Below are 24007 nucleotides of genomic sequence, written 5' to 3'. Positions count from 1 at the left end.
CTGAACCCGGTGAGTGACAGGCAGCCGGGCTGGGTGGGGCGGATGACGGTGAGGAGGAGGAGGCGGGGCTGCCGGCTGCTGGCGGCGGCCAATTAGGGTGGCGAGTGGGTCCCCCCTCGGCTTGCTCCTCAGCGCCACCCTTCTTACTCCCTCCCGCCTGGCCGTGCCTTTTCTGTGTCAGTTTCAGGAGTCCGGAGCCTGAAACAAAAGCGGGAGGGCCGGGAAGGAGGCGCCGGAGTTCGCCGAGGCGGGGAACCGAGGTGGGGGCGGGCGGGCAGGCGGGCAGGCGGGGGGGCCGGCTGCCGGGTTCGGCCAAGGCGTCGCGAAGCTGGGCTGTGCCTTTTGCGGTCGAGCTCTGCGCAGAGCGAAGCCTCTCTCTCTCCACCCCCCCCGCTCCCGTTCCCGCTCGTCGGGAGAAGCCTCTCAGCCAGCGCGGGCTGAGGGGAAAGTTTTCTCGGCTCGCTCGCTTTCCTTTCTCGATCGGGGCATATATATATTTTTTGGGGGGGGTCACGGCGAGGATTGAGGGGGCAGATTTCCCAGCGCCGCTCTGTTGGCCGCCACAAAAGCGAAAGGCAAGTCTCTGCTTGGGACAGAGAGGACGGACAAGAAAAAAAAGCGAGCCCTCCCGAGCCCGCTCCTCGCCTCCAACGTCGCCGCCAAGTGCGCCAAGGGAAAAAAAGGAGATTTTTCCCCCCTTCTTGTCTTCAGGAACTGGCTGCCTCGCTGCAGAAAAAAAAGACCCCAGGGTGTTTCCCTCCCCCCTTCCTCCCCCCCCCCCGGGAAGAGTGTCTGAGGCACAATCAGAGGATAATAGTATTTGTTTAAAAGCCAGAGGAGGAGAAAGCCAAGGGAGCTGAAGGAAGCGGTCTTCGGGTCTTCTTGCCCTGAGAAGCGCGCCCTCGAAAGACGCAAGAGAAGAAGAGGGGGGGAAAAAAAGGAAAGGGGCGGCCGCCCGCGCTCTTGACTTGGCGATGGATGATCAGCCCAGGTTGATGCATTCCCACGCCGGGGTTGGAATGGCTGGGCACCCCGGCCTGTCCCAGCACATGCAGGACGGGAGCGGGGGCACCGAAGGCGAGGGGGGCCGAAAACAAGATATCGGGGACATTTTGCAGCAGATCATGACCATAACCGACCAGAGTTTGGACGAGGCGCAGGCCAGGTGAGCCCTTCCCCTCCCTTGTATATTGTGGTGCCGAAAATTGGGGGGGTGATACTAATAATGATCATTCTTGTGCATTTTTTTTCTTTTTAACAGCCGAAGCCTCCTCCAGTGAAGCCTTCAACTCATTGCTATGCTCTTTGTGCTCTCATTAACAGACTAGAAAGAAAGTAACTCTGGAGGAAATTAAAATCCTGATCGGATGCCTTCTGTAACATAGATTAGAATTACATTTTCGAAAAATGTATGTGTTTACTTGCGCGACCACGCGCTCGTGCACACAAAAAGATAGTGCCGAAGGGGAATAGCCGACCCTTTTCTGAGCACCTTTTATAAAATTGCGGAGGGTTAAACAGCTAGGTTGGCCGTTTCCTAGGCTTTTGAAGTTTCCCGTGTGTGTTTGTAATAGATCAGGAGCTGAAAGACTTAAATTTAGCTATCTATACCTGTTTAGTCAAAGGACCGAAATCTTAATCATACTCCTGTGTGAGCTTTGCGAATGTTCTATTTTAGGTAGGTACAGAATCCCTCCCTACCTGTCTGCCTAATTGAGGTGCATGAATGAACAGATGACAGGGTCCAGAAATTATTTTAAAGGGCTTGAAACTTTTTTTTTTTATAAAACAAAAACAGGTTAATAGAGTAGCCTGATTTCTATTTTTGAAATGGGGAAAAGAAGATCCCATATAAGGCCTTGTTTGCTTTCTTGGAAACTTGATTACTCTGGGTTCATTGTACTTCAGTTCCTTAGCCCCAGACCAGAAAAGTTAGTGCAGGTAATCCCACTGAAATCAGTGGGATTAATGTCATTTAATCCTTGTTGGATTGTGGCCTTTCCTGTATGTTGCAGTTGTATTTAGAACTGTGTTTATTTTTATGTACCTGTTCATTGTAAAGATACAAATAGGATGTTTTATTTTTGCTAAAATAATTAGTGGACCACATTAATTTGAATACAGAAGTTGACAGAATATTGCCACTTAATGTGGCTTCTTACATATATCTGCCCAATATAAACCATGCTTCCATGGAAGTAACAGTATGACATTCTTCTGTTGTGTGTGTCAGTAGACATCTGTATAGCTCCTTCATTGTGGACATTATAAGATTACACCAATTACTGAAAGATTTGGCTTTACCCTAGCAATTTTTTTTTTGTAATTGCTCATTTAGTCAGATAAACCAGCAAGACAGTTTGTGGCTCATGAAACTGAATTTTAGAGCGATGGTGGTATTTTTATATATGACTGTCATTACTAGACTTACTTTGAATTGCTTCGGTGTATCTACTATTACATATTCCATTTTGTTGATATGATGAAGTCATTAATATTCTGTATACATTTGTTTATTTTTGAAAGGGGAGTTTCCTTAAAAAACAAACCTGGAAATGGAATTTGATGACTAAAGCATGCAAGATTCTGCACAATGTATTTAAACTGTAATCTACAAAATCCTTACAAAATCAGAAAGTATAAAAATGTGGATTTGTCAAAGGCAAAAACAGATAAGAAAGGAAAATATATTTTAAAATTCATCTGATGGTCATTAGTATTTGGCTGAATAAGTGTTTTTAGGATTTCAGCTGCATTTTTTGTCTTGCTATTTACATGGGTACTTCCATTATCAACTGCAGAATGCTGGAGTTCCTCTATCAGTGGGAAACTGCCCATGTCACTAGCTTCCAGCCAACTTTGTGATGCTACAGATGTCTGTTCAGAAATAAATCCTTTGAGTTCAGAAAGACTTACTTTTGAGTAAGTAGATATTGAATAGTCCAGGTATAATTAGTCTGAAAAACACCAGTTAAATGAAATGCATTGCACAAAATACTTGAGCTTGGAGAAGAAGAGTTCATATTGAACAGAGTTTGCCTGTAGTGCATTAGGGTAAAACAGGAGAAAGAGGTTGCTTCTGAAAACTTAAAGCTGTTATGTTATGCACTATTTCTGTGTGTAAATTGTTTTAATTTAGATTTTTAATGATCCCTTAAAAATTAGCATAAAAATACTGTGCATTTCAGCTTCACTGACCTATTCAGTTCTCCATCTATTTTTATATATACCAGATCAAGAGTGTGATGGTGTGTCTAAAATCTTTCAGTTGTCTTCTTTTCGTTTTTGGATTGGTTAAATATATTTTTAAAGGCGAAACAGGTTTTCTGTATGAGATACTATATAGAGGCAGCCCAACTGTGAAACATTGAGAGACATTCACCTCAGTGAGAGGAGTTTTGGTGCCATTTAGGCAACAGAATGAGAGACAGACAGATTTGACACATGCTGTAGAATCCCTTGGGAGGTTCTCCTGTAGAAGCCCCATTGCACAGATTGGGAATTGTCCAAAGGTTTCATGAGCCTTATCATGAATTTCATTGTGGGTTTTAAGCATTCATATCCTCATGATATGTAATCTTTGCTTAAATACCCATGTGATGTTTGGTGCAATTAAACATCTTCACAAAGTAATTGCTGCTATAAGGAATAAGACTTTGCGGCGGCTAAAAAAATATAAATTCAGAAAATGCTACAGTGGTCTGTTCTCTGAACACCCACCAGGACATGAACTTGATAAACAAATATCTCAATTTCTATCATCTACAGTGTGTGTGATGGTGAAGGAAGGAAGGCAGAAGGAAGAACCCATAAACATTCTGACTGATTTTTTTTGTTCTGACTCATGTCCCAGTTTTCCTTAAGTACTCTAATCTTAATGCCTTTGGATAAGAAAAGAAAGTAATACGAGCATAAAACAAATCAGTTTTGTAGTCTCCCCACCCCCATTACACATGTGCTCTCCCTGGCAAAGCACCTCCATGTATCTGCATTCTTCAGCTCAGAAGGTGAAATTCTGTATGCCAGTGTAAGCAATATTTGCTCAATGAATTGGACCACATGGATGAGTTAAAGATGGGAGAAAAAATATAACATTTCTATACACTGTTGAATTATATCATCATTAGACTTAGAAATGGTTTGTACATGGTCCTAGCAGTAACTTCTTTGTATCTTGGTCAGCAAGCATGGTTTGTGAATGCTGTTGAAATACTGCTGTTACACCATTCCTACACTGGTGACTTTCGCATTGCCATATGTACACTATTGAGGAATTAACAGACTAGTGTACTGTTCAATATAAAAGTGTAAACTTTCAGTAATGGTTTAGTTTAACGTATAATATTTTTCTTGCAGAAACATCCTATCCCCATTACATTGATTTTTTTAAAAAATGATGCTCCTATGCATGCCTTAAATATAATCCTTTTGGTTTCCTTGTAGAAAACATGCTTTAAACTGTCACAGAATGAAACCAGCACTTTTTAATGTCTTGTGTGAAATCAAAGAAAAAACAGGTAAGAATTCTATTTTTTGTACTCCTTAATGAATCTGCAATCTTATTCCATTCCAGCATTACATTTAAAGGAAAAGCAAAAGTTGTCTTATGCTTTTAGCATTAGATTATTCTAATGATATAATGATATAATGAATTTTGTCACTGCTTTCTGAGTAATGCAAGGAGCTTTAAAATGCATTCTATACGTTATTTGAAATGTTACAACAGTTTTTTAAAAAAACAAGAAATAAATTCTGTCATAATTTTAACTATATGTATTATTTACGACTTTAAAAACTGGTAGTAAAATTGTTTCTGTATGGGAAGCACTTTGAAAATCCTTCTTTTGGCTAACAGTAAGCCGAGATAAAATTCAGAAACTAACAAACATGTATGTGTATATCTTTGTCTCTATTTGTCGATACTGAAAAATTCCCTAATAAATGGTTATCTGTTTGGGTGTGTGTGTGATATCCTAGAGTAAATTAAGTATCTCAGTTCCAAAGGTGCTAATGATATGAGAAGACTCATTCTGTGTTTCCCACCTCACAGTCTCCTGCCATGTGCTAATATACTCACAGAATGTCTCAGGGGAGCATTCAAATTTTAAAAGCAACAATTAAAAATAGCTGTCATCAATCAAGGTGATCTTAAGCAGCAGATGCTCTGAGAAGAGTGTTCAGTGACATCCAGCACTTACTTATTTCAAAATCTTTTTTTGTGTGTGGAAGAGGGAAATCCTGACATTAAGTTTAAGCTTGAGGGAAAAGGGAGAGTTTAGGTGTAGGCAGTTGCAAAGTTTAATCTCTCCAGTTGAGTGCTTGGTTTTATTGGCTTGCAAACTATCTGTCATCCCCCGCCTCTCCCATCTTCTCTTCTTTTCCCAACAAGGATGTAACAGTCAGTAATTCATATCTCAGTCATATAAAGGTATGACATGACTGAAAGTGACAACAAATATGATTCCAAACTCATTTGAAAAACATTGAAAAGTAACATACAAAAAAGGAAAGAGTATTTCAGAAAACCTGAAGGCATATGCCTTTAAATCCTGTCAGAGTGTGCTTCATTATGTGAACTGCTGATTGAAATAGGATTATTTGACTCCAACAATTTATATATGATGAATAAGGAGGCCCTCTGTGAAATATTCTTTCGGTAGCTGGTAGGCTGTAGACAAAACACCTACCAATAAAGACCTTAAGGGTATAGATCTGAACGCTGCCTTTTTATCCCATTTTCTGTCTTTCCCTTTTCAATCTTCTATTTCAAAAAGCAAAACAAAACCACACCTTATCTTCTGTTTTTGAATACCATCATATTTAATTAATTGAGGATTTTTGTCTCTGGTCTTTAACTGATTTTGTGCCTTAATCCTAACTGGAAGTGGTTATGAAATAATAGCAGACAGCTAGAAAAAAATTGGGCCCCTTTAAGGATGGAGGAGTCCTTCCCCCAAGTTTAATATTTGGAAAGGTTGGTATTTGAAGTAGGGTAAAAAAAATTCTGAGTAATCCAACCAATTGGCTAATTCCAGTTGTATTACTAGCACAGTTGGAGAGCAGCTTGTTCATCAGCAAGGGCCACATTAGAAATATTGTCAGCTGGAGGGGAGCAACTAATTTGCATATAATTTGCTTGCAATTGTTATTTCATTTGAACATGGCTGAACCACTCCTATGATTGATATTCATTTCACCAAGACATTTTTGCCATTACTGTGAAGGAGATTCACGTTGGTCACCATAAAATATATGCATTGGATCCTAGCAATTATGAGGTGATGCTGTAAAAGAAGGATCCATTTTCTGCCCTTACCTGTTCGTTCCTTATACTTCTTCTACTCAAATTTTCAAATACTGTACTATCTTTGCAAACATGGGAAGCGGAAGCTTGGTGAGGAGGAAAAATCTATAATTCTTGAGATTATAAAACCACTCTCAGTATAAAAATGTTGTGAGGGAGACCTGCATATTGATTGTAGATTGTAAATTGCATGCTACCACTATGCCATCTTGTGTAGGCAGTGTTGGAGGCTACAGTACAATAATCATGTCTTGTTGCTGTTTTTCCCATTATCTGTATGCACGTGCATGTGTGCCACTGTTTCCTAAGCTGTTAAAATTAAGGTGGGAGTAGGATTTACTGAGTCCTTTAGCATTTGGGGCAGAAAAAAACACAGCTTGGAGGAGCATTTGGCATGGCAATTGTGGGGCTGTAGTGTCAGGAATATTACAAGGTCAAGGGTTGTGAATCGGTGCTGGTACTTCATTTACACGTTGGACATACTCTGCTCAAAAACTTCATTACAATTATTTATTCTGCTGCCTTCTCTTGTTCAAGCCAGTGAGTGCAAAAACTAATACTATTTTCTGTGTAGAATAATAATTCTCTGGAAGTGAATTTGTAATCCCCCCCCCCCCCAGTTACAGCATTTCTGGTTATGGATTACCATATGTTTTGCAAGTTAAATCAAAACTGTGTGGTTAAGCAGATGCAAGCGTAGAGGCAGAGATTCCTTATGTGGCCAGTCAGAAAGAAACATGTAATGCAGAAGAAGAAAACAGTAAAATAAACCAGTTCCATCAGAATTTTCTTCTAGCTGCAATTGAAAGGAGAATGTATTGCTAGATGAAAATCTTACTGTGGTAAAAGAGTTTACATTTCTCTCTCTCTCTCTCTCTCTCTCTCTCTCTCTCTCTCTCTCTCTCTCTGTGTGTGTGTGTGTGTGTGTGTGTAAAGAGAGAGAGAGAGAGAGAGACAGATTGTGTTACTTCTCACCCCAATGTTCTGAAATGGCATTCACTTTTCCACCGTCTGATTTAAGTGACTCCAGAGTCTGCTAGAGATTTTACCACCATTCCTTGCAACAGTATGCCTAATATTTCACAGTGTTAACATTATTGAAACAAACCCAAAGTGTCTATAAAGTGTTCAGAAGAAGAGGTTGTCTTTACTTGTCAAAGAATTGCTCCTTGTCTGGTGATGTTTCAATTTATTTGAAAAGATTTATGGATTTCTTTCATGTATGCTTTTATGAGAAACCATGGATGGAGAATACTGTGTTTGAGTTGTATGAAATTGGAATGTTTATTTTAAATTTATTTTATATTTAATTTTGATGTAATTGAGTTGATGCACATTTTGTTTACATGTATATAATCTCTCCATCTTGATTGTTTGAATTGAATGTGCACTTCTTACGCTGAGGGAGTTGTGATGTTTAATATTTTGCTATGTAATGAAAGAAGTTGTGGTAGATTCCGTGATCATTACGTTTTTTACACAGGAGTTCCTTTGGAATGCACAGTGCATCCCTATTTTTGTGTGTGTGTGTGTGTGTGTGTGTGTGTGTGTGTGTGTGTGTGTGTGTGTGTGTGTGTGTGTGTGAGAGAGAGAGAGAGAGAGAGAGAGAGAGAGAGAGAGAGAGAGTTTCCATGGCCACAATGTTGAACTAGGAAGGAAGGTTGATGTCTTCTAACGTCAACCTGGAAAATCTCTACTGTTCAAAATGGAATTTCAGTTAGGAGAATAATTAAGAGATAATGAACTTTAGCCTAGAGAGTTTTAAGCTTTGAGTTTAGATATTCAGCAGCTCAGCAAATAAATCTGAGTTTCAAAATCCTGATTATGTCTACAAAGTGTCTTTCCTTGGTGTTGACAGGTAACTCAAATCCCTTAATTCAAAGACACTGACCTAAACCAAATTTAATTTAATTGTGTGAAATCAGTATATTTAACTATACAGAACACTAGAACTGACTAAATATTTTTTTCAGATGTTACCTTGAGCATTACTCTAGCAGAAAGATGAGATATCTGTTCAATAAATAAATTTCAAAAACTACATTTTAATTGTAAACTACTTACCTAACCCCATCCCTTTATATCTGCTACAAAGTTAACTGAGCTCTTTCGAGGAAAAAGGGGACTGTATGAATTTTAATATAAATTCTCCCCTTTCGTTTAGCAGTCTGCTGTGTAACTGCGTTCTTGATTTTAAATGAATGTATCAGAGTCAATTCCACCTCTGACATGTTTGTTATTTCTGCCTCTCTCTGTTAAAAATGCTTATTTTTAAGTTTTAAAAACTGCATTCTGTTGTAAGTGTGTTAAATAGTCGTTAGATCTCTAATGCCCAATCATAGCCTTGGCAGGTTTGTGAAAGTCATTGACATTCATGTTCTGTTTAAAAGGATATGGTAAATTCTGATTACTTGTGTACCTAGGGGAAGTTCAGATTCTAGGTGTCACTGTATATTTCTAGGAGATGTGAAATTGAGTTTTTTTAGCAATGCGATCCTAAATTGCAGTTGAAACGCGTAATTAAGTCTTTCCATGTTAAGAACTATAACAGTGCATAAAAAATAATGTTTGCCTATTATAATCTGCATATCTCTTAATTCTTTATTGTAGTTTATTTTTAAAAGGACAGATGTTGTAAACGACTAAGGCTGTAGTTTTGCAATGGAAATTTCCATGGTTAGTTCATATCTAAAGACAGGGGTTGGAGTCTGTTATCGAGGGGATACAACTGGGGAACATATCTACATTTTTTCCAGTTATGAGCCACACTCTGAGGAAGCCTGCAGGTCTGTGCCAAAACTTGGCATAGCATCCTGAGTTAGTATAGTTAATGTTGTTTTTATATGCTCTGTCAAGTAAGAACCTGACCTACAGTGACACTAATAGGACATTCAAGGTAAGTGAGATATCTAAGGAGTGGTTTTATACATTTCACACACCCCAGTGAACTTCCATGACTGAGTGTGAATTCAAACCCAGGCTTCCTGAATGCTAGTCCATCACTCTGTCCACTAAACCACAGTGTACTATTATTATAATGTAGTAAAATCCCATCCGTTGCTTTCAATGGACATTCTTTTTAATGAGGAACGCCCAAGAGAGGCTCTACAGCAGTAGATTTGTCCTTCTTCTTGCTGGGTTCTTACTAGTATGTCGTTGCAGTGTTAAGAGATTCTGATGCTGGCAAGTTCTGCGACCAGTATTGGTTTTGTTACTTCCAATACCTTTTGTGTCTGATGAAGTGGACTTGTCCATGAAAGCTCACATTGAAAACTACAAAAATTAGTCTTTAAGGTGCCAGCACATTTTTGTCATTTTTAACTTGTTGTTTCTATTTTACTTTTACCTGTAATGGTTGCACAGACTAACACAGCTTCTACAGCTGCAGTGATTCAGCATCCAAAAACCATGAGGTTATACTGGTTTATAGAAAAGTATTTTGAGGCATAAGTTTATGAACTTGAATTTTTTGTGCTTTTGTATCTGATTTTATTTAGGATACCAAGGCTTACCAGATAAACACAATTAAATTGATCAGAGCTTTGCCTTATCATGAAATATAGCACAATTCAGATGTCTTGCTTCTAGCCTTTTAATGTGTGCTGTTTAGATGCTGTGTGTCATTTTGGCTTCAGATGCAAACATGTCCAACGCTGAAATTAGTTCATGCAGAAACCGTATAAGTAAAGATGAGAAGTGAAATGTGGTTTATATGAAAATGGGACTTGTTTGGCTTCATATCTCTCACTGGGATCCTGTTACTCTTAAGTATTCTTCTTGTCAGAATTGAGTTATGCTTCTCATTATGTGCAGTTTCAAAATGGTGGCACCCTAGCCTTGGAATACTGTCCTGAAATGGTGCATTAGTTCCTACTTCAGATTTTTGTGTGTGCCAGGTTAAGAAAGTTTTCTTTGAATTATGTCAGGCTTTAAGTTACTTATTTGTGGTGTTGTACATTGTGAGGGAATGTGAGTTAATGGAGAATACAGAAGAGTTTTAAATTAGGTGTGTGTGTGTGGGGGGAACCTACAAATGTAATTCAACCTTCTGACAAGCAGGAGCTGCCTGTCTCCAGTGAGGAGACTCTGTCCCATCTCCAGACTCCCCACCCACTTGCCCCTCCCTTTGGGAATGCAGGGTTTTGTGCATCCCATGTTTTCCCTGATCATTGATTTGGGATAAAACAGGTTACCACCATTGTGAAACTGCTCATAATGAAAAGCATAACAGCAGAAATATCACTGCTCTTGGCTGTTTCCTTTAATGTAGAGAAAGAGAAGGAGGAGACAGAGCAGTCCAACTGCCTCCCCTCTGGCACTCCCAGGAGAGCCTTGGTATGCAACGTGAGATCAGATCACTGTCCCTCAATCCCATCCTCTGTGAAAAGAAAGAGGGGAAGCTATGTAGACTCCTCCCAGCATCTTCTAGAAGTACCACCTAAAAGTATATTCTCATCCCCTTCCTGGAATGAGGAGAGAGCATGAAGAATGAATCTGCATCACTGGCTGAAATATGGAGTAGAAAATCTTTATTGAATGCTTGAGCAAGGCACCCAGTAACATCAAGAGATGTGGTCACCCCCAACATCATTGGACCTATGAACACCTTGGATGTGGAAGAATCTGGTCTCACACGCTATTTCATTTTCTCACTTGTGTTTTAGATAAATAAATAAAAGTCAGGTTTGAGTAAACGAACTCCCACTGACCTGGATAGTATTTTAGCGAGTTTCCATGGACAGGTGGGGATTTGAATCCAGGTCTCCTGAGTCCTAGTTGGACACAATATCCCCTGCACACACTTGTTCTTCAAATGACTGATAAATTTTGAGTTAGTGAGAGTGATAGAAATGGCTGTTCATAATCCAAACAAAAAATTGGTTTCTGCCATCATCTCTGGAAAATCATTGGAATTTTGGTCCTAATGGAGAAATGCATCAACTCCCAGAATCCCTGACTGTTCTCCGTACTTGCTGCCGATTCAAAGAATTGAAGTCTGAAACATCTGGAGAGTCAAAGGTTACGAAACAATGCTGGAACATTGAGCACAGGAAGATTTTGCGTGTATATGTGCACTATGTACTTGTTCTTTGTTCTGTTTGTGCCATTGACTCTGAAGTGCCAGTGAGAAGACTTAGGGAAGGAAATAAAACTCTTCTTTACAGGACTGTGTCAAGTTCTGATGCTGAGTAAACCTGAAAGGAACAGAGATGTTTGAGAAGTTCTTACCTTGGCTAACCCTCACTGTCTTCCAGTCCTTGGTTTCTTAGAGAAGCTGAGTCAATGAGATGCTACTTCTTGTGTAAGCATCAGCCACCTGAGTGTAATACCAACCTTCTGCTGTATGTACATGAATTGTAGTTATGATGTTCTTTCCTTTTCTGTCTTGTTGGCTGTTGTAAAATGTTTCCTGATCATTAAGTGGTAGAGGAAGATATTTGGTGTATATGGTCAAAAAGACTAAGGGGTATATTCTGGCCCTATCACATGCAGATATGGCATTAACAAATATTCATGTTTTATAGATCAGGATGTCTAAGACATTTGCCCCTTCAGTCTCCCCAAAGATCATTCATCTAGATTCAGGTATGTGTGCTTAGGTTCAGAGTCCCATAATTGTTGGTTTGCTTTATTAGTCTACCCCAGATTATTTTAGTGTGCTGGAGAACTGCTTGGAGGGGCTAAGTCCTCTTTAGTTTCATGAAGGAATGTTTCAGGAAGCAGAATCAAACTTGAGTCTCTCTCCGACTGTTGTTTCCTTCCACAAAGCAACCATGAAAGGAGGTCAATTTCTCCTCTCCTTTCTACTCTCTGTCGTTCACTAAGAATGAGTAAGGTTGCTGGCAAGCATTTCTATTTCTGTTTCTATTTCTGTTTCTATTTCCAGTGGGCTGGTCAAATCTTTCAGGAGCAGACCAAGAGTCTAAGCCTGCATCTGTCAAATAAAGAGGTGCAGATTTTTTTCACATTAGATAAATTGTTGATTTACTTGGATGCTTTGTTTATCTTTCAGTCATGCTGCCCCCACCCCCCATGTTATATGATTTTGCATGTAATTTGTACTTCCATTACAAACCTAACTAGGATTGGACTAGTGACCAGATAGTTTGATATCATTATCAAGACTCTCCCACCCCATCCTTCTGTCCTTCCAGCTCTGCCTGTTTGATTGTAACTGTCTTTGTATGAGGTCTTTGCTTTTACTCAATTGTATAGGAAATATTCACTAGTTATTTTGTGAATTTGAAAGGGCAGGCTGTCTTTGAGAAACAAGATTAGTGCCAGGTTGTGGTAGCATATTGAACATATACCATTTAAACATGAATTTACAGATTAATAAAAAATTAGCAAATAAACTCCAAAGTTATCCATCAGAAGAAAAATACTTTCATTATCTCACTGCCTCCATGTTCCTAATTCCTCTTCCCACCCATTACTGGTCTCACAACTGAAAGCTTTAATTTATTCAGCATACAGTCTCTTTACTTCACTGCTTTCTGTAATTTATACCTTATACTGCCTGCTGTCTCAAATTATTTAACTCTGTAAGGCATTTTGTGAGAGACTGGGTACAAAATCACCATGCAGAATAAGGCTTGATTAGGCAGCTTGCCTTTCACATTATTAGCCAGATTTTAAAATATGGTCTTAATCACATAGTCCCAAAGGAAAAGACTGCAAGAAGAATTACACACCAAGGGCCAGTTTGCACAGTTATTTGCTTCTCCATGCAAATGCCCAGTTCCTAATCCTATGTGTACAAGTGAATGTGTGGAAAAAAGGAGCATGAAGCAGGTTGTGCATAGCCACAGCCAGGTCAGTTCTGATGGCCATGACAATTGAAGATTACTGAGATAATGGGCATTGTTGCAGGATATAAATAACCCTAGATAGCTCAGTGGCTTAGAGGTTGGGAGTTCAATTCCCCACTCTGACTCCTTGATAGGGGCTGGACTTGATGATCCTTAGGGTCCCTTCCAGCTCTGCAAATCAAAGATTGTTGTTGTTGTTGTTTCTTTCCCAGCTACTTTACTTACGATGAACCCAGAGGGAACAGTAAGCCTCTGGGTGGTGGAGATGGAAGTAGACGATGATGCTGTACAAACCTTGCCTTCACAGGTAACAGCATTCCACTGGGTAACAACATTCAAATGCCATCTTGTGTGACAGAGGTGCCTTACCTTTGCAAATTGTGGGTCTTGAATACTGTTAACAACAAGTAGAATGCAGAACACCAAAGTGCTGACCTACAGGTGCAGTCCACATTCTGAAATAATTGCATTTGTCTCATTGAAATGAACAGTAATAAGTCACTGTAGGAAAACTTTGAAGATACACTGAGTTTAATTCAGAGAGGATCCTATGTTTAGCAGGCATGGGGAAAATGGGAAATGTGAATAATTGAGGAGGATAGTGATGCAAAAAGGGGTAGTCTCAGGAATGTTTGAAGAGTTGATTTTCTGTGGACAGCTTTAGCTTTCAGATTATTATTACCTAGGTTTTGTTTCACCACTTTCCTATAGAATAGGAAGAAAATGGGTGTATTTATGAGAGTAGGTATTGTATCTAGGCCTTAATTGGGATAGGGAGGGGAGAGCAAGTGAACATCTTGTGTTTTTTGTTCTTAGAGGCTGGGAACACAACCAACTCTGTAGTTGACATTTAGTTTTTGTGTGATTTTGCCCATCTCCTTTTCTTAGTCTGCTACTTTCTGAACAAATATTTATCTTGAGGCACCCAGTGATGATTAACAGTGGGTTTCTTCCTTCCCTGCCCCATCTGTTTCGTGCTATTTGCAGAGCATGTATTCTACTGATGTTCAGCATTTCCCAAGATAGCTGAAATTTGCTTTCTTCCTATTTGGGCTGTTCTGTAACATTTGCACACCTGGAAGGCCTTAAGCTTTATACACAGGAGCTCAAAATGGAACTTTCCTCCACCTTCTCAGTTTGGGTGTTGTGATGGGGGAAGAAGTGCTGGTTGCAAGGAGGGGACACTGAAAATGACAGAACTTCCTTTCTTGGATGACTGCTTTCAAGAAGGATTTGGACAGTTGTTCACAGAGGATGGAGGTAGAAACAAGCAAAAGAATTTTCTACTTGTGAGCATTCAGTTGACTAAGAAACTAGCTTCCTCCATCTTGGAATCTGTGGTGCTGGTATAAATGTTGGAGGGAGTTTTCATTACGGGCCTGTGGGAAGCAAGAAGATTTCCTTTTCAGCTTCTCATAATTTGGCTTTGAAGGGAGCACAGTTTATTCACTTTTAACACCTGACTCCCCCATCTTAAATTAAATTGACATCTTACATACCTGGTATCTTTCAGTTTTCATGTCCACATAAAGGCTTGCTTTGTTCACAGTTTGACGCTGTATTTTACTGTGCAGCTGGAAGAGTTCCTGTACTACACTTTTCTCTTTCCCTTCCCTTTCGAGTCTTTGCATGTGAACGGGAAGCTGGGCAAGTACTCTGTCCAGTAAGGGACTAGTCCCTTTTGTTGTGTTCCCATAGAGTGAAGCCATTTATATATAATATCCTCAAATTAGAGCCCTTATTTCATGAGATCAACCTATCCTAATCTCTACAACACTGGGAATCATACAGTTGATTAGTCACATGCAGCCCCCAGGACATTTTTACAGTTGTAGGTTCCCTCCAGGATCTTTGGTCAGACAAATAGATAAGTGAAAAAAGATTGATTGCTTCCCATCAGGAGTTTTCTACACCGGGAAATACTATATATGACTCCCTGCAATAAACAGTAAACAGAAGTCCCCAAGACTGGAAATTCACTGTTCAGCCAAGGTGCCTCTTTAACACATACATAGAAGAAGACTTATTTGAATTTTGCTTCTTCTAGTTTTTCTCTCTTTTGGATGCACTATAGCACTTATGGTAGGACCTAGGGCTGGGTAGGTTGATCTAAATTTGCTGACTAGTTATTGAGGTTTTTTAAAACTATAAGAATGTTGAATAGAATATAAACTTTATTTTCACATATAATGTTGAGCTTCAGTTATCTACTGAGAATGTACAAGGCATCATTAAGCCAAGCAGCGTTTGAATTTTCCAGAATGTATATGCATAGTCTTTTGCTTTTGCAACTCTTTCTCCTCAAGTCAAAACAGGAGGGTTATTTTCTGTTCCTGTCCTGCTCTAGATGTCAACAAGAATACCCTTAGAACGGCAGAGTTGGATGGGACCTTATGGATCACTGAGTCCAGCCTCTATCAAGGAGGTACTGTGGGGAATTGAGCTACCAACCTCTGGCTCCGCAACTGAATACCTAAATCACTGAGCTTTCTGGAAGTACTTTAAATGAATTTAAGTCTCCAGGGACGGAGGAACTTCATCCAAGGATGCTGTCCTTCATCCCCATTCTCTGTAAAAAGAAGAGAGGGGAAGCTAAAGAAACTCTGTTCCTTTGAGAACAGATATCTGAAATCCATCCACGAGTGTAGAGTCTGCCAAAAAAATGGAAAAAAAGGGAGCTATAGGTTGAATGTGCAATGAAGGTGGATCTAAAAAGAGTTTAGATCGCATCTCAGCTCTAAATTTACATGCAAATAAATTCCTTTTATATATTTCCTCCATCAAAGTGTAAGTTCGAACAGGAATTATTGGAGTGTCTGGCTGTAAAGGACTGTTGAAATAGGAATGGTGGTGGTCTTCTAGATAGGGTGTTGACAGCTTTCTGCCATTTCCCAGTACACTTCTCAGTGCTTGAGATCCTGGAGTCTGTTTTGTAGAAGGGAGAGGATATCCTTGGTTTGATATCGAATCCTGTAATGCAGAATTGCTAGACTTTTGTAGAAGAGGGAGATTCTGGATAGCAAAGCCATAACTAGAAATCATGGTGCCTGGAGAAAGCAGAAAATATCCCCTGAAATCTGTTCTTTTGATGCCTTAATACAGAAAAGCAGGCTCATAAGTAGGCAATGGTGATGTGGGATAGTTCTGATAGTTAAAAAATACTGTATTTTTTCCGTGTATACGATGCCCCAATGTATAAGACCCCCCCTTTTCTAACTCAAAATTTCTTCTCAAGAAAGTGGAGGGGGAAGGCTTTTCCCCCTCCACTTTCTTCACAAGCACTTTGATGATTCCTGCTTTCCCCCCTCTACTTTCTTGCAAGGAACGCGCTTTCTCCCTCTACTTTCCTCACAAGAAAGTGGAGGGGAACGCAGGAATCAAAGCACTTTGATCCCTGCCTCCCCCTCATTTTTTCTTGCGAAGAAAGTGGAGGGGAAAAGCAGGGATCCAAGCATGTTGATCCATCCCCCATCGTTACTTCCATGTGTAAGACAACCCTCAATTTTTAATCTAAAGATTTTAGACAAAGGTATAGTCTTATACAGGAAAAAATATGGTATATAAGGCGTGACAGTTGAAAATACTTCATTAAATCGTGAAGAAAGCATTTGTTTATTAAAAATAGCTTTTAGTTCAATAAATACCCTGTTTCCCAAAAAATAAGACCTAACCTAAAAATAAGCTCTAGGATAATTTTTCAGGATGCTCCTAATATAAGACCTACCCTCAAAATAAGCCCCAGTTAAGTGAAACACCACCCTCCACCACTGTGCAGCAACCAGAAGAAGATGATATGACTGTATTCGAAGAAATGTAGATTGTTGTACTTGAAAAAAATAAAAAATCCCCTGAAAATAAGCCCTAATGCATTTTTGGAGCAAAAATTAATATAAGACCCTGTCTTATTTTTGGGGAAACACAGTATGTAAGTATGTACAGTGGCTGGATAACTCAGTTACGTATCTGGCTGTGGAGCCAAAGGTTGAGAGTTCGATTGCCTACTGTGCACCCCAGAAGAGCTAGCCTGGATGGACTTACATAGTCTCAGGATGCCTTCAGAAAAAAAGGTGGGGGCACTTCTGAGTGCTCTTTACCTAGAAAACCCTGAAAAGGGTTGCAGTAAGTCAGAACTGACTTGACAGCATACAATTCCTATTGTATGTACAATGGTAATAAATACTAAACACTCCCCAAATCTGAAAAACCAGGAAACTGATTCAGAGACTCATAGAATAATTGATGGCTTTATAGGTCCCTTCCAACTCAAGTCCAAACTCCTGCTCGATACAGGAATCCAAATCAAAGCAGATCTGACAAATGGTTGTCCAATTTTCTCTTGAATGCCTCCAACATTGGAGTGCTCACCACCTCCTGAGGTAATTGACTCCATTGTCATAGTGCTCTAAAGGTTAAGAAAATTTCCCTGGTATTCAGCCAAAATCTAGCTTCCTGTAACTTGAATCCATTATTATGTGCCCTGCACTATGGATGATTGAGAACAGATCCTACCCTTCCTCTGTATGACAGTCTTTCAAGCATTTGGAACGTGCTATCATATCACCCCTTTGTTGTCTTTTGTCAAAGGTAAACATGTCTAGCTCTTTCAGTCTTTCCTCACAGGGCTTGGTTTCCAGTCCTTGTTGCAGTCCTCTGAACTTGTTCCAGTTTGTTGGCATCCTTCTTAAAGTGCAGTGTCTAGAACGAGACACAGTTCTCAAGATGAGACCTAACCAGTGCTGAATAGAGGGGGACTACTAGTACCTCATGGATGCTTCCCTGCACTCCCTCAACGGTCATTAATAAAAATGTTGAAGAGCACTGGGCTTAGGACTTAGTCTTGTAGAACCACACTTGTTATCTCTTCCCAGTTTGAGAAGGAACCATTGATAAGCACTCTCTGAGTATAATTCTCTAACCAACTCTGTATTCACCTGACACTTGTGCTATCCAGCCCACATCCAGTTAGTTTTCTAATCAGAACATCACAGGGCACTTTGTCAAAGGCTTTACTCAATTCAAAATATATTATGTCTACAACATTGATTTCATCTACCAGGAAGGTTACCCAATTCAAAAAATGAGATAAGATTAGCTTGACAGGATTTGTTCTTGACAAATCCATGTTGAGTTCTGGTTATTACTGCATTGTTTTCAAGTTGTTTATAGAGTGACAGTTTTATAATCTGCTCCAGAATTTTCCTTGGAATTGATGTCAGACTGACCAGTCTGTAGTTCCATCCTTCTTATTTTTTGCCCTTTTTGAAGATAGGGACTGTGTTATCTCTCCTGTAGTTATCCGGTTCTTCACCCATTCTCCATGATTTCAAGAAAAGAATAGACAGTGGTGCTGAGATCTTTTCAGCCAGTTCTTTCAATATCATTGGATGTTGTTCATTCAGCCTTAGGGTTTTGAACTCATTCATAATAGTAAGGTATTCCTTGACTATTTGCTTAGCAATCTCAAGCTGCAATTCTATCCCTTCCGTTTGTACGTCTTATTTGCCTAGTGGGTCATAGTCTGTCTTTTGGAAAAAGACTAAGTTAAAGTAGGAATTGAACACTTCTGCCTTTTCTTTGTCATCTGTTATAATTTCCCCATCCCTGTTGAGTAGTTCAGCCACTGTCCTTTTTCTCTGTTTTTTGCTATGTATGTACCTGAAGAATGTTTTTTGTTGCTTTTAGCATCTGTTGCTAATCTCAGCTCCTTTTCACATTTTGTCTTCTTAACGAAATCCCTGCAATTCTTTCCTGCTTGCCTATATTCTTCCTTTCTGGCGTGGCCTTTCCATTTCCTATATGTGTCCTTTTCTGCTTTTAGGTCCTGTCTGAGCTTTTTGTGAAGCCATATTGGTCTTCATTGCTATCGTCTACTTTTGTTTGTTTGTTTAGAATTGTTTGTAGTTATGGCCTAATAAACTCCCAGCCATCTTGGACTCCTATTCTTGTTAGGATTGCCTGCCATAGGACCTTACCTATCACTGTTCTGGGTTTATTACAATTGGTTTTCTTAAAATTCAGTACAGTATATACGTGCAGCTGCACTCTGCTTTTGTTTCTTTTGAAATCAAGATACTGTGATTCTATCTCATCTTCTATTTTCAAACAATTTTTATCCTTCAGTTGCGATATTCCAGTCATGGGAGTCATCCCACCAAGTTTCAATTCTCTCTGTTAAGTCATATTATCCCTCCTGAACTAAGATTTCCAGTTCTTCTAGTTTAATTCCCATAGTCCTGGTGTTTGTATGACATCGGAGATAGTGTGATTTGTGGCCTGTTTTCCTTCCTACATTTTTATAAAGATTATTATTTGGTCCCATTAAAGGGGCTCTTATTATACATAAACCTTGATCTGTCTTTAACTCTGTCTTTGTATCTCCTTCCCCCTTCCAATTCAGTTTAAAGCCCCCTGGATGAAGTTCTTCATGCTGTGGCCAAACACATTATTCCCAGCTCTTGTGAGGTGCAAAACATCACTTGCCAGCAGTACTTTTTCCAGGAAGCATAAGCCATGATTCCAACATCTAAATCCTCCATGCTGGCAACACCTTCGTAGCCAGTTGTTTACCCAGAGCAATTTCCTTTTTATTTGTCTTCTGTGTGCTGGCAGGTTGGACAAGAAGACTATGTAGGCCCCAAAGTCCTTGGGTTTCCTTCCCAGAGCTTCAAAGTCTGATGTAATTTCTTCATGGTTCCTCTTGGCTGTGCCTCTTGTTCCCATGTGGATGAGAAGAAAGGGATATTATTTGTGGGTTTTATGAATGATGGCAATCCTTCTTTTATATCCCTACTTTGTCCTCCAAGGAGATAGAACACCTGGTTGGTCCACTGCTGCCTTGGCCTCCCCACTGCCACCACGGCTACCATTCTTGCTTGCTTGGCCACCCATCGACCACTGCTGTTACCTTGGCCTTCCCTCCACCAACACCACTACTGCTGCTGCCACCTCTGCCTCCCCTCTATTGCTGCTGTCACCACTGCCATCACCCCGGCCTCCCCACCACCACCTCTTCCACTTTTATTGGCCACATCAGCTGACTGGTGGGTCTGGATGCCCATGGCAAACAGCTGACCAGCAGACCCACTGCTTGAAGCCACTGGACACTGGGAAGAAGCTGCTTTTTTTAAAAAAAAATATTGCTATCTGGTATAGAGCTATATGGATAGCAATAATTAAAACTGGAGATATATTCACGTGTGGAATAGATTTCAATGAATCGATTGCACATCCACCTCAAAGTAAACAGAGGAGCAGAAAAACTCCTTGCTGCTCAAATTAACTCAATCCTACTGCACGTACCTTGTGTGTACACCAAAATTCAACACAATTTTTTTTTTCAGGAATGCGTGAGTTAAAAGCAGTTTTTATTGTGTGTCAGGTTTTGTGGCACTCAGAAGGCACATCAATGAATGCCTAACTCATTGGACAGTGGATCCATGGCAGATAATTAGGAAGCAGACATAACAGTTAAGTCCTAAAAATATCCATGTGAATGTGAGTGTGGTTACTGAGCAACGGCAACCTTAGTCTGTTGATACAGTATATTCTCACATAATCAAAGACCCAGTGTCTTCAGAAACTAAGCAGTGATTTCACTCCCTTAGCATCAAACTACAGTCAGACAACAGAAGTATTTTAGAACCCTCTATAGAAATTCCACTTTCCTCTTCCTTTTCAGCATGTGTACACAAAACAATTTCAGGATTCCTAGCTTTTCTTACAGATTTTTTTTTTAAAAAAGTATTTGTTTTAGAACCTTTCTGCCCAGCAAGGCCCCCAAAGTCATTTATGGTAAATTTACTAAAAGCAGATTTTAACATTTAAATTTTAAAAATGATTTTTTAAAATTTAGATAACCAAAAATCTGCTTTTCTTGATTTAAACCATGATTTAAATTGATTTTATTTAAATCAGATCCGTGCTGAACACTGGTGTTGTGTAGTTTCTAATGTAGACATCAAAGAACAACCCGGCTGCTGCATTTTGAACTAGCTGTTGCTTCTTAAAACTTATCAAAGTGTTTAAAAAATGAAACTAATATAAACTCATGTTTCTAGGCACTACCAGATTCTGTGTTATCCATGATGCAGGTCATGATAAATGGTTGTGTGGGTTATCTAGAGCTCCCTGCAGATGTGAAGTGGTAATCAGATCAGGGCTCAGCATTTCTATCTAATCAAAGCAGCAACAACAAAAAACAAAAAAAGTTAGGTTTTCATATGAACATTCATGTAAATGTCAAAGAAAATGTAAAAATGTAAGTGGACCAAAAACAGTAAATCCGATCAATTTGATTATCTTGGGCCAGGTTTAGTGATGTCTGTCATACCTTGTTGTGGTTTACCAAGAAGGAAGGCTTCAATCCGCGTTCCTAAGTGGGTAGGATTGCGGGCAGCAGATTCTTCGTATTTTGAATCCATAAATGTGAGCTGGAGCCATACACAGTTCGTGATTATTAAACTGAGTGTGTGCAGTGCCAATAATAAAATTTAAAAACATGCACAAACACTCATTTTTTTTGTCAAAGGGAAAATATGTACATTAACAAAAATTTCGACAAGGCATTTTCTAGGAAAAGGGCATGAAAAATATGCACAAAGGTCTGTATGGAAAGGAAAAAGCCTGGCTTGTCCTGAATGCTTTTTGTCAGCTATATGAAGCTATATGGGCAAGGCCATGAAGAGCTTTGGCGACTAAGGTTCATGGATTGCCACCAGTTCATGGGCAATCTCCAACTCTGTTTCTCTTTCTTTGATCCCCGGGGATGTAGATTAAGTTGTAATCAGGTGTCTAGAGACAGGTTTTGAACAGAAAAGGACAAACAAACTGAAGCTTGCAGAAAAGTTCTTTTGCTTGAGAATAATTTTCATGGAGGCTTGCAACTAGTGACCAGGTGGAGACTCCAAAGCACCTCCTGTCTGTTATGCTTACAAACTCTCTTCATACCATTGTTCTTGTTGACTATTAGGAAGTGGATCTGGGATACAGCCCTCCCCCCAACTTGACAGAGAATAGGTCCCATATTACTCAGTAGCTGGGGATCACAGCAAGATCTTTATCCCAGAAGATTGCCTTTATAATTTAGAACTGGAGAGATACCAGATAGCTTTTACCCTGGCCCATTTCCGTGCTCTGCCCTTAGCCTTTTTAGAGGGTCAATAGTATCCCCGATGAGAAATGTTTTTGCCTCTGCCAATCTGGTATGGTGGAAACTGTGGAACACGTCCTGTTATGTTGCTCATTTTATAAAGATTCACACAATCTGAGTTCCCCATTTTAAAAACATTATCCAAATAGACCCAATACATTTTATACTATTTTTCTCCTCTCTGATTCCTCAAGTGAAATTACAGTAAAGATTGCAGAATTTTGTGCCATAGTTTGTACAGTGAGAAAACTGATGACTAAAGCACTGCCGTAATTAGATTAGGAACTGAAACTTGTTGTAATCTGAATTTCAATCTGCTTTGTTTCAATTGTAAATGCTTTGTTATTGTATTGCATACTTAACATGGCTGGACTATGGTTGTAATAAGAATAAAGTTAAAGTTTTCTTGTAATGAGCAGATAGGTGTGTTGCTTGCTATGAGCTGCTATTTTTGTAGGAGGAGTTGCTTCCCTTCATTTTCAAAGATCTGGTCACCAGTGTTGTGGCCAGGGGAGAAGATATTACATGGTCTCTGGTCAATTTCAGGAGAAATACATATAGGTATTAATGGAACTAAATTACAGTATTTGAGTATCTACATTGTGAATTAATACTGAAATCTCCCATCTTCTGCTTCCCTAAGTAACCAAGGAATGTAAGATATCAGTGGGACTGTAAAATGTGTCCTTTGTTTATAAAGTTTTCTCTGTGGCAGTTTCCTTGGTCTTCTCAGTACGTTTCTAGAGAGTGGCATGCCATCGTGCCCTCCCTTAGGCTCCTTTTTCATTTCCAAGCTCCATGGTGACTTTGCAAGGAATGCCTATTTTGTTATTACAAATTACAAACCCTTCCTGCTGGCCCCCAGTTCTGCTGCTGATGGATTTGTTTGAGAAAGGAGCTGTGCTGGCATCCTTCCTTACTGAATGTGCCCCCTGGGAAGGCAGTTTGAATATCTCTCTGTCTTTATGGTGCTTCCACAGACTTGTGCTGAGGGAGATGGAGGAAACCCCTCCCTTACCAATCTCTCTGTCTCAGTTTTGGAGAGCCGTGCCTGGTATGTTTCACTCTGTTCTTCCTTCCCGGTGGAGTTCACTGAAAGTTCACCTACAAAGAATGGACAAAGTGGCTTGGACTTTTTTGTGACTTCTCACCCTGTATCCTCATCACTCCATTTAAGGCAGGATTCCAGTATTGTTTTAATTGTTAAAATACCCCAACTAAAAGGTAGAGGGGCGCATTTAAAACAGCAACAGCAAAAATACTGATAGTCCCACACTATATCACTCTCACTTTGAAAGTGTTGTGTGGGATGTAGAACGGCATTTCAGCATTTGATAAGGAGAAATGGAAGAGATTTTAATGTTTGGTGAATTGAAGTCAATTTGGAAATTTGGCATTGATAAACTTTGTGGACAAGGAAACAAACAAGCAAAAATTTTAACGTGCTTCTACATTTGATTTGGAAAGGTTGTTAGGATTACACAGTAGCTGAGATCTATTGAGGCTAATAAAATGGGGTCCTAAGTAATTGGAAGCTGTTGATTTACCTTCCTTCTATCTTGAGATAAGTGATTTATGTGGGGCGGAGGAGAAGATCAATACTCTATGTAATCACAATATTTGCAGTCTATGGTATGTGCCTTCTTTTGCCTTTTTAATATTATTTTCATACTTACTTTGGCTAAATACCCACCATGGCAGTGCACAATAAATCTAAAATAAGATCTTAAAGCCATCAGAACC

General features: G+C 39.6%; 1 protein-coding gene across 4 annotated transcripts in view; it reads left to right on the top strand.

The window, feature by feature from the left end:
• The first annotated feature begins 273 nt into the window (after window positions 1-273).
• The window catches only part of PBX1 (PBX homeobox 1), a 383372-nt gene continuing 359638 nt past the window's right edge, over window positions 274-24007 (top strand). The window contains exons 1-2 of one of the 4 annotated variants that reach the window (XM_020809395.3): window positions 274-1165; window positions 4444-4517. In XM_020809395.3, the coding sequence (XP_020665054.1) occupies window positions 975-1165; window positions 4444-4517 (265 nt within the window). In that variant the 5' untranslated portion in view covers window positions 274-974. The remainder of the gene's footprint in view (window positions 1166-4443; window positions 4518-24007) is intronic. The other 3 variants (XM_072998268.2, XM_072998269.2, XM_072998270.2) reach the window with 3 other exon arrangements.

The sequence above is a fragment of the Pogona vitticeps genome, chromosome 4 (assembly GCF_051106095.1).
Source record: "Pogona vitticeps strain Pit_001003342236 chromosome 4, PviZW2.1, whole genome shotgun sequence".
Classification (NCBI taxonomy): Eukaryota; Metazoa; Chordata; class Lepidosauria; order Squamata; family Agamidae; genus Pogona; species Pogona vitticeps.
The sequence above is the reverse complement of the archived record's forward strand: the minus strand, read 5'-3'. Positions and strand labels throughout refer to the sequence as shown.